The sequence below is a fragment of the Limulus polyphemus genome, unplaced genomic scaffold (genome assembly GCF_000517525.1).
Source record: "Limulus polyphemus unplaced genomic scaffold, Limulus_polyphemus-2.1.2 Scaffold1066, whole genome shotgun sequence".
NCBI classification, from domain to species: Eukaryota; Metazoa; Arthropoda; class Merostomata; order Xiphosura; family Limulidae; genus Limulus; species Limulus polyphemus.
Window position 1 is genome coordinate 237495 of NW_013666676.1, and position 12173 is coordinate 249667.

General features: G+C 32.5%; 1 protein-coding gene across 1 annotated transcript in view; it reads left to right on the forward strand.

Moving 5' to 3' along the window:
• LOC106461957 (zwei Ig domain protein zig-8-like) overlaps nt 1-12173 on the forward strand; it is a 92777-nt gene that overhangs the window by 60827 nt on the left and 19777 nt on the right. Inside the window, exon 2 of the mRNA XM_022389059.1 lies at nt 7355-7563. Coding sequence (XP_022244767.1) covers nt 7355-7563 — 209 coding nt within the window. The remainder of the gene's footprint in view (nt 1-7354; nt 7564-12173) is intronic.

Here is a 12173-nt window from a genome sequence, read left to right on the forward strand (position 1 = left end):
CATTCAAGTTGACAACTTCGACACCCGGTTCGTCGTGATATCTACATTCAAGTTGAGAACTTCGACACCCGGTTCGTCGTGATATCTATAGCGACAAACAGAATGAAAACATATATATGATATATATCAGTTCAAAATGTTAATAAATGCAGAGTGAAATGGTGAAACAACAACTCGTGTATTTATCTTTGGTGTTTTATATAATCAATTTATATAAAATGTAAATTTTGTCAACACTATAAATAAATAAGAAAAGTATTATTTGGTTTAGTTATATTTTAAATTTTTGTGTTTCATGAAATTCTTGGCTTCAGATATAGGTAAACACAATATTATAAATTTCTCTTTGTTCATCATTAAATTTTTCGGATTTATTTGTATAGAGTAATCTACTCATCTATTCCCCTACCTAATTACTAAACCTTTTTGTTCAGATCCGGCATTAAACCATTGAAAAAACAAACAAAAAATGAGACGTTTTGATTATATATATATTTATCTATTATTTGCAGGCCCGGCATGGCCAGGTGGTTAGGGTATTCGACTCGCAATCTGCGGGTCGCGGGTTCGAATCCCCGTCACACCAAACATGCTCGTCCTTTCAGCCGTGGGGCGTTATAATGTGACGGTCAATCCCACTATTTGTTGGTAAAAGAGTAGCCCAAGAGTTGGTGGTGGGTGGTGATGACTAGCTGCCTTCCCTCTAGCCGTCCCACTGCTAAATTAGGGACGGCTAGCGCAGAAAGCTACACGAGGCTATGCGCGAAATTCAAAACACACAAACAAACGTTTATGTATATATTTATTTATTATTTGCAACTATAAAGCTATGAAATACATCCGAGTCACTAAAGAACGGGTGTTAGTCAGTTGTATAAAAACGGGACGTATGGCTGACGGCGTTTCTATAATTTAAATTATTGTTTAAATGTTTTTGCGGTCATTTGAATCTTTTATGTTTGTGATTCGAAGATTTATTTATGTGGAATGTTTTGTTTTAAAGACTCCAGTTGTCATTGTTGGGATCTCATCGCCTACCATCACAGTGTTGCTTAATTAAATCATCCTCTTGAATTTCCCTAAGGACATAGGAAGACTTGTTCCATTCCATTAACTGACTGAAATCTATATATTCTGCCAGCTTCCAGTAAGGGTAATGGCTTTTAGTTTTCTTTAGATTACGCCTCGCATTGCTTTCTCTAATCAGCATGTAACAGCCACCCAATCTTTACCCCAGAAAAATCTTGTTAAATGAAAAACAAGCACACATATCCTTACTCCTACAGCTGGTAATTAACCATTGACATTGCGCTGTTGGAGCCGTCCTAGTGCAAAGGAGGTTAGATTAGCACTTGAAAGACATGCGCGTTTAATACCCCGAATGGTTTCTGTATGAAAAGACTAACGAACACCCCCGTATCCACGTCTACATTGTTGTAGTGCTTCGTGTTTACATGGGCTCTGCGTACACGCTAGGATTTACAATATCTGCTGTAAACTTTTTTAGGTTTTCTTCTTATTGCAAACTAAAATAAAATAGTCTACAATATGGCGGCTACGACGTTTCTAGTTGATATTTTTTTTTTTTGTCCACAGTATAATACAAATAACATTATCGATTTCGTTCAGATATAACAAAGCCTCCACCGTGACGTAGTTAGAGGTTAATATAAGCCTGAAATCCTACATTCTCGCCGCTTTGATCAAATTTCTTGTGTGACAACAAGAAACTTTCATCGTAATACGCTTATCTCCCGGGCAGGATTCGTTCGTTTAGATGTCTAGTCTTTAGAACTGTTGCATAGAGAACATCATATACATTGTTACTGTATCATTATTTCAACCAATTAGCCGAGTAATTAAGTATAATATCATACTCAAATAATTATTATGGAAATTGTTTGTATGGAACGATATTTAATAATTTCCATATAAATGTATATTCTGCTCATAACTTTTCTGGACTTAACAATTGGTTAGTTTCAAGTGTCAGTATGTAACAATTGGTTGGTTTCAAGTGTCAGTATGTAACAATTGGTTGGTTTCAAGTGTCAGTAGGTAACAATTGGTTACTTTCAAGTGTCAGTATGTAACAATTGGTTAGTTTCAAGTGTCAGTATGTAACAATTGGTTACTTTCAAGTGTCAGTATGTAACAATTGGTTGGTTTCAAGTGTCAGTATGTAACAATTGGTTAGTTTCAAGTGTCAGTATGTAATGCTGACCTATATTCGTGGCAGAGTTCTAGAGTAACAATTCAGTCAAAAATTAAAATAGTGAGGATTTATATAGAAGAATATTAGACTAATCTTTACTGCTGTTCAGTTTAAGTAATACGGTACATAGAACATGATTTTTTTACGTTTCTTACAATGTTTCTTTGTTTTTACGAGTTCCTATTCTAGTTCTTCGTATGGCACGAGTTGATTAAAGAGGGATTTCTTTTTTATTAAATATGTTGATGTAGTGAATAATTAATATTTCTTCCATGACAGCTTACTCATCCGAAAGATATATATTCAATACAGCTCGTACACGTTTCAACGACTTTCAAATCCTGCATACCGTGGTCATGTCTAAACTTTTGTTTGTATTTATACCTCAGCCAATTAAAAATTTGTAGAATTTGTGATTTTGTGATCTAACTTACTCCCTTGTTTGTCTAACGAGAACAGTGAGGTCGTTTGGTTACATTATGTTGTTTGATACTTGAATTTTAACTGGCTACTGTAAATCAAATCATATTCTTCTTTTATGACCTCAATGCTTATTTAATACATCTTTTAATTTTCAAATTTTTCGATGAATACGAAATTTTCTAAGTTCCAGCTGTGGTTTTAATTTCAGTACAACCTGAGCATATCCTTAAAACATTTTATTCGACTGACAAATAGGACGCTAAAGCCAAATTACGTCTCGAAGACAAAGCGCTACCTTTTCCTGTTCCTCATGTTCAGTACCAGTTCGAATATCCGCTGGATGTGTCAGTTTTTAATAAAGATTGTTATTACTGTAACTATTTTATTTTTTAAAGTAAACATATTTACCCCAAACACAGGCAAGAACAAGATTGTTTTCACAGTAGTTATTAATTGTTTAGAATACAAATCGTAATAAAAGAGCGAGTGGTATTTGTCACAAGAATCGATTAAGCTGTAGATGTGTTATTTCGTATTCTTCTTAATTGGAACATTTCCGAATATGAAATTAAGTCTGTAGCCAAATTATTTTTTTATCACAAATATTAGGCCTATTGTATTGTAAAGTTTCGCCGGCTTTCGGCGTTTAGACTATAGCAAATGTAAGTAACCTAACCAATTTAAACATAAACCAGTAATGACCTCTTTACCTTTGCCCTTAAATCTAGTTTTAGTTTCGTTTCCTCTAACAGATCTTAAGAACCAAATTTGCAGCTTGTTTGATTTGGATATCTTAATGGTGTATTACCTGTCATTAATCTCTTCAGACTTGTTTTTATTCGTCAATTCACCTGCAAGAAAAATCCATCTAATAATCACGTGACCAACAAACTACGCCGTTTTTATCACGCTAGGCTTATTTGGTTATTGATTTCTGATAATTATGTTAATTATAACTAACCGTGCAGTGAACGGAAATTAAACTATGTTGACCAAGTTATCTCGTTGCGATGAAATGGAAAAAAAACAAAAAAACTTGTGGAATCTATAGTTCTTTGTGTGTGTGTGTCCTGCTCTATTGAAAAGAACATAAACTTCAATCATCTGATGAAATCTTCTTTCCAAATGTTTTTGAGAAGGAGTGTTAGTGAGAATCTAAAACATGGAAACCATTTGTTCGTTCAGCAAACTGATAGAAATCTGAACCACGTTTAGACAAACAGAATCGTATTGTAATCTGTTATTGAGAGAAATATCACTAAAACTAGTATCAATATATAATTTGATTTAAAACTATGGAATTAAAAAAAAGTACCTCGTTATTGGTTCAGAATTATTGTTACGTCCATGAATACGTTTTGTTTTGATTGGTTATTTTGAATTTCTAATATTCAAAACGCCACTAACGTTTCGTACTTATCAGATGGAGTTATCTGAGTCAAGAAATGGCTAAGTTAATTTTTATCTCACCAAGCGGAATTCCGGCATGTCTTAAACGTTGCAAATGAGAAAATTTATCAAAGTTATCTGTAAGTAGTTAAGATGGAAAGTGCTGCAGATAAATGAATGTATGTGAATTTTATATCGAAGTTGTATAATATGCTGTTACGATTACCGAATTAGTTTGTAGCAGTGCATTTAGTATCGGGCAATATAGTTGTAGAAACAAATGTTTTGAGACAGTGTTTACATTTTATAGATAGCAAATGCTCTTTAGAACTGCGCGTGGCTGAAAATAAACTAAGAAGGTCTAGAAAACTCCTTATTTTGATGTAGTGACTCCATTTTGTAAATACTATCATCAATAGCAAAACCCTTACCTTGAGGTTTGAAATGCTACATTATGATCTAGATAGAAAGCAACATTCCAGCTTTGAAGTTGAAAGTGCTATTATGGAGATAGCTATGTCTAGAAAAATAGCTTATTTCAAGGCAATAAGCCTTAAAGTAAAAACTGTCGATTCTCAAGAAATGCTCAAGAAAGATGTTGTAAAATACTATTATGGAACTTTTGCGCCTAGGAATCTATTACTTTAAAGTAGAAACTGTGAAGTCTCGTAAAATCACGTAATTTCAAAGAGAAAATACGTTATAAAGGTTGTTTTGTCCTCAAAAGTTTCATAAAGAACACTTAGAAGAAAAACACCTACTACGTTATGTATTGTAGTTTCTTCTGGTAAAACACTTTTGAAATGGTTACAAAGTCGTCTTTTCTTGCTTTTGTGACAGCTAAATGTCGTTTCATAGTTTGGTCAAACCAAGTTTGGGCCAAAACGAAATACGTCAGGTAGTATCGACAAAACGAATAATCACGATATTAACAATAACTGAACTAATTAATAATTATTCTCAACAGCTCGATTTGTTAGATTGAGTGATGCTGGTAAGAGGGCGTGTGTTTTTCTTTACTGATGTAGGTAACTAGGCAACTGAAGAGCGGTTATGTTCGTTAGGAAACATTCTACGATGTGTCATATCACACTGATCAGACACGGTTGCCAAGGAGACAGATTTCGATAGTTGGACATCTTGAAAACCGAAAGATTTTTGTATTGATTTTTCTGGTTCAAGTAATTTGAATTTCATCGTTATTATTATTATTATCAAAAGTGGTTCAAATAATTAGTTTTAAAGAAATTTCGTATAATGTTAACCTAAAAATAATGTTACAAATGTTACTTATAATCAATGATTAGTTCGAAGTTTTCAAAAACATTCGGTAAACAGCATGAAAATATAACTTACATCTTTCTTTATCAACACGTCCCCCAGTGGCACAGCGATAAGACTTATAACGCTAAAAACCGGGTTTCGATACTCGTGGTGGGCAGAGCACAGATAGCCCATTGTGTAGCTTTGTGCTTAATTACAAACAAACAATTTATTTAAATCCGTGAATTTTCCAACGGAGACATGTTTCATTTGATATGTAATAACATACCATACTAATGATAAATTCTAATTAAAATTAAGATAACTATATAAAACAGGACTGAAAGTAACTTATAAATTAATGAAACCAACTCTATATACAAAACTGAGAACGTACTACATAATGTTATAAACCAATGCTCTCCTGTGGGTCATCGGTAAGTTTATGAACACTAAAGTCTGGGGTTCGATTTCTTGCGGTGGACACTGCAGATGGCCTAACGTGGCTTTGCGCTTGAATAAACAAGTAAACAAAATAAAGCAATACACCCAAAAAGTAAAATCTATAAATATTAGAATTCTTTGATTGATCAGTTCGATCCCCTCGCTATAAACGATAGTTCAGCCATAATTCCAACAATATTTCACGAGTTTCCGCCGGATAAGGATATTTAGGTTAACACTAAATCAATATATTAAGCCAATAATACAAAATTGTATTCAATAATGAAGAGAAACAATGATAATACATAAGAAGAGTTTTAGTATTTCGACCATTTAGTAATGAAATATGTTTTTAATTATTATGTTGAAGTTTAATGTTGTACTGGCGAAAACAAACCAATAAAAGACAATCGCGTGATATAAAAAGGGTTTTATACAAATCCAGTTAGATCTGCTTTCAAAGAAATCAATGATTAGTTAGATAAGATTTGGAGACGTATATAGCTTGAACTGATATCTTGCTGACATGGTTTCATCATTGCCTATTCTGTCAATTCTTCTTATTATATTAGCAATGTGAATTCATATAACGTTATACAAAACATGTCTGGTTTGTTCTGGTGACAGTTTATATGGAATGGTATAAGACAAAATATTGATGGATGATAGGCGTGTGTATTGTTGTTTGGTGAAGTCGGCTGTATGGAGGTTCTAGCCCCACTTATTTCAATTGGTTTTTCTAGACTATATACTTTGTCTTACATGAACGATAGTACAAAAAAAGATATTGATAAAATCATATGCTTTCCGCCAATCATATACATATATATATCGTAAGAAGTTTTTGTGTTCCTGTCGTTATATCTAGTTTTATTTATGATGTGTAAACACACGTGTGTACATTCATAGCATTAATACGTGTATTACATCTCTTTCTCTACTTTAATGTTTCGTCATGCAGACATATTAATAAAACGAGCTTAGAACAACGAAGATAAAACAACAGAAGACTGCTTCTATAGAGCGGTATAATCATCTCAATAATAACGTCTCAACCATTTCATTATGCCCCCCCCCCCCGAAAGAAAAATACGAGCTAACAATTTCGATTATTAAAACAGATAACAATATAGTAATGCTGCAAATAAGTCCTGCTTTTGTATTCAATGTGGTAATCAAGATAAATCCACTAATATAATCTTCTAATACAATCCTCTAATATAATCTTCTAATATAATCTTATAATATAATCTTATAATATAATCCTCTAATATAATCTTCTAATATAATCTTCTAATATAATCTTCTAATATAATCCTCTAATATAATCTTCTAATATAATCTTCTAATATAAGCCTCTAATATAATCCTCTAACATAATCTTCTAATATAATCCTCTATTATAATCTTCTAATATAATCTTATAATATAATCCTCTAATATAATCCTCTAATATAATCTTCTAATATAATCTTCTAATATAATCCTCTAATATAATCTTCTAATATAATCTTCTAATATAATCCTCTAATATAATATTCTAATATAATCTTCTAATGTAATCCTCTAATATAATCTTCTAATATAATCCTCTAATATTAGTCTTATTCTTAACCGTAGATCCTCCTCAGGATGAGCTCTTCCAACGGGATTTTAACTGGCAGTTTCGAAGGAAACGGATGACGTCACTATCTAACAACAGTAATTATTGGTTGCTTGTTCAGTCCACTTCTCCATCCTTTGACCCCAGTCCATCGAAGAACATCACTACACAGATAGGTCAGACTGTCTATTTACACTGTATGGTCAATAACCTCGGTGATAAAACGGTAGGTATTTATGAAACTTTATTGTGTATTTTTAAATAACTCTCTAGTAGCATCATAGCTTTGCAAGTAGCTGGGTAACACTTACTATAATTACACACAACTAAATTCTTTCAAACCATTTTCTACACTGTCTTCTCACTCAATTTTAATCGAGCCAACATGAATATTCAGTTTTCTTTCAACGAGTTTACTCATTTTTTTAGATCCGCCGTGACATCTTAACGTATTGTTCTAAAGTTCACAGAAGTTTCCTGGGTTACAAAATTGTATTTATGTTGTTTGCTCACATTCATAGAGATACTATGATTTTTCAGCTTGTTTTAATATGTGTTACTCATATTCACAGAATTTAGAACCGCCGTGACTTTCAAATTGCTTAATATGTTTTACACAACTTCATAGAAACACCATGGTTTCCATAACGCTTATATACAATTCCACAGAATCACCTCATCTTCTTCATAATTTTCAAAGTATTGCTACTATTTTTTAAGTAATCTTCATTTGTTCTCGTACAACTTCAGTGGATTAGAAGTAGCTTGTTTTTCAGGTTGTTCTACATTAAATGTATACACTTTCTATGTATCTTTATAAAAGCCATCACAACTTAACAGACAGTCTTGAACGAGTTTTTATATAAACGAATACATATATGCAAACATACACCAACCACGATGTTTGAAAGTAATTTTTATCACGTTTTTACACAACGTTTTAAAGCTGTCACGACTTTCTTATCCCGTTTTCGTATAGTTTGAAATTAATTTATTGATTCGCTGTAACCTTTAAGTTTGTGCTTGGCGTGTTTTTACACAACGTTTTAGATCTGTCATGACTTTATTATCTTGTTTCTGTATGGCCTTACCCTAACATTTTCGACAATTTTTCAGGCTACACTTCGAAATTAGATCTGTCATGACTTTATTATCTTGTTTCTGTATGGTTTTACATTAACTAATAGATTTTCGACAATTTTTCAGGCTACACTTCTTAATTAGATCTTTCAGAATCTTACTCTTCTGTTTTTGTTTTACCTTACACAAATTTATAAGTTCACTATATATTTCAATCTGTGCTTTGCGCGTTTCTACCTGATTTCTTACATAGAACTATCACGATTTTCTTATCTCGTTTCTGTATAGTCTTACACTAATCTATAGATTCTAGACAATTTTTCAATCTTTCTTTACTCAATTTCCTAAATCTTTTCTCGTTTTCATGTGTTTTTTACCACTTTATAGTTTCACTATTTCTTTTCCATGCTGTCCTTAGCGTATCTTTACATAAATTCGTAGAACGACAACGCTTCAAACGGTACGCAGTCTCCGAACAAGTTCAATATTGATTCTTTCATAGTAGTTAATGTTAGACATTAGTTCCATTAGGACGTTCAGAAACTACTCATTATCATTGTAAATAGAGTACATAGACATCGGAATTCATCCATCGCTTATTAGAAAAACACCCGATTATTTTACCTTTACACGTTCATTCTTTGTGTACCATTTATTGATTTAATGATATATGTGTTTTTAATGTGTTCCGTTGAATACATAAATAATCCGTTAGAAAAGCAAACAAGTTCCCGTTAAGTCCTTTATTAGTTTTCTATACAAATGTTGTAGACAAACAAACAAATTTTTCACGTAAGTGTTCAAATATATTCTTTTAGCTAGACAGATGCAATAAAATAATTAATAATTGCGAGAGATATTTATTTAAGTTCTTCATAATGTTATACAGACTAATTAATGGATGTAGCGTTGTATAGATTTGGTTAAAGTTACAGTGTTATACATAGTTACTAATTGGTGTAGCGTTGTATAGACTTGTTTAAAGTTACAGTGTTATACAGAGTTACTAATGGATGTAGCGTTGTATAGACTTGTTTAAATATACAGTGTTATACAGAGTTAATAATGGATGTAGCGTTGTATAGACTTGTTTAAAGATACAGTGTTATTCAGAGTTACTAATGGGTGTAGCGTTGTATAGACTTGTTTAAAGATACAGTGTTATACAGAGTTACTAATGGATGTAGCGTTGTATAGACTTGTTTAAAGATACAGTGTTATTCAGAGTTACTAATGGATGTAGCGTTGTATAGACTTGTTTAAAGTTACAGTGTAATACAGAGTTACTAATGGGTGTAGCGTTGTATAGACTTGTTTAAAGATACAGTGTTATACAGAGTTACTAATGGATGTCGCGCTGTATAGACTTATTAAAGGATACAGCGTTTTACAGAGTTACTAATGGATGTAGCGTTGTATAGACTTGTTTAAAGATACAGAGTTATACAGAGTTACTAATGGATGTAGCGTTGTATAGACTTGTTTAAATATACAGTGTTATACAGAGTTAATAATGGATGTAGCGCTGTATAGGCTTGTTTAAAGATACAGTGTTATTCAGAGTTACTAATGGGTGTAGCGTTGTATAGACTTGTTTAAAGATACAGTGTTATACAGAGATACTAATGGATGTAGCGTTGTATAGACTTGTTTAAAGATACATCTTTGTATAAACATCTTAATGGTTGTAGAAATAAACTGTTAAATCCAACTTTTATGCCATTGATGTTATTTTTGTATTTGTTAATGTGTTTGATTATATCATCATTATGATGAGTACATGTGAAACGATATGTTTATTTTATAGTCCGTATTGATTCTTTTTAAGACGTGGGACTATCATATGAACTTAACACTGTTTGTATTCAGCTAAAAACGTGAGTTAACTTGTAGGTGATCGAACACACGAGTAACTACCACATTGTATCAGCATCTTTACATTATAAGCTCATATGCACTGGGATTTGACACGTCTGGCTACATCGTCTAAAACACCCTAGTTAACGTGAGTTAACTTGTAGGTGATCGAACACACGAGTAACTACCACATTGTATCAGCATCTTTACATTATAAGCTCATATGCACTGGGATTTGACACGTCTGGCTACATCGTCTAAAACACCCTAGTTGGGGGACATTCCATTCTGGACGGAATTAATTTAAAAAAAAAGAAAGTAGCAAGAAATTTGGATACATTCACATCATTCCGGACAAACCTGAGTAAAAAAACACAAGTTGGTATCAAGTCCAAGTAAATTTAAGTAAAGAAAACACGTTTGCCTTGAATTGAATAAAATTAATTTGTTACAGTAATTTAGGGCAAAAAAATGTTTTGCTTGTGTACATTTACACAAAAATTTCATATTCGTTTAGTTTTTTTGCTTATTTGAGTTACTTTCAGACATATGGATGGTTATGTAAATGTTAAACATACAACAGGCGATGGTAACATGTTTATATAAACACATTAGTTCGTTCTGATTAAAAATTAAAAAGATTCAGTGCAATGTTGAATATCTAGACGTTTTTTGTTGTTGTTTTTTACAGAAAGCCCAAACACAAATTTTATGTAATTCTTGCTCTGTTTTGTTAATGTTCACAAAATTTCATTGTTTGAAATAAATTGACATCTAGGGAAAAAAATGCCACACACACAAAAAAAAGAAATAGTCTTAGAAAGATAAAAAAATTTCAGAGAACATCAGGAACCCTGAAATAAGTGAAGAAATTGATATTAATCGACGTGGATCTAAGGCCGTTCTTGTTACCGCGGATATTCAACGTGACATCGCTCTTCTTGTTACAACACATATTAGGTTACAGCTCAGTCACGAGAACTTTCAAATTCTGCAGGATGAGCTAGTAAACAAAGCTGAGGTCTGTCACAGAAACCGGAAGAAGAAATATCAAACATGATTTCATTTGGGTGAGTCTTCTGCTTTTTCGGCTAGTTCTGACATAACGATCTGACAAATCACTTGTCGGGCGTCTGTTAATTCACGCGCACAATGAAGAACATGTGGTAGCCGCTCATGCCTGATCTGAGCCTTGAATGATCGAGGCCTAGTCTCGTAGCGGCGGTGCTTTTAGGAGAGCTTCATGCCTTAATGCTTCGCTGGAAAACAGATTAGTCAATGTGTTTGCTTTTAATTTAGTAGTTATGGGCAAATTCTTGTAAATAATATCTGTACTTAGTAGAGTTTTGAATGTTTTTAATCGTTTTTTTTGTACGTCCGTTAAGAGTAGGATACAGCTGTTTAAAATATTATTTTTCTTAGTTGAAAAAAATCTGTATTTTTGTAAATGTTTAAAATTGTTAGATAGCGTTTAAATGTGTTTATTTTTCTTTCCATGTTATGCTTAATATGTTTATTATCGTAAACACAGTCGCCTTACGTGGCAAAATATTAATAGCCGTACCTCTTTTACTTGTGTCTCTAGTGATACGTATTGAGATATTGTTAGTTCACTAACGAAAGATGCAAACCAATCCCAGGATTAATAACTTGAAACAAAAAAACCAAACCATAATTCCTGAAACCAATAATAAAATATGAGACACCAACCTACACATCATTCCTGAAACTAATAATTAAAGATGAAAAATCAACCCCACCTCATCCCTGAAGCTAACAATAAAATACGAGACACCAACCCACACATCATCCCTGAAGCTAACAATAAAATATGAGACACCAACCCACACATCATTCCCGAAGCCAATAATTAAAGATGAAAAATCAACCCCACATCAT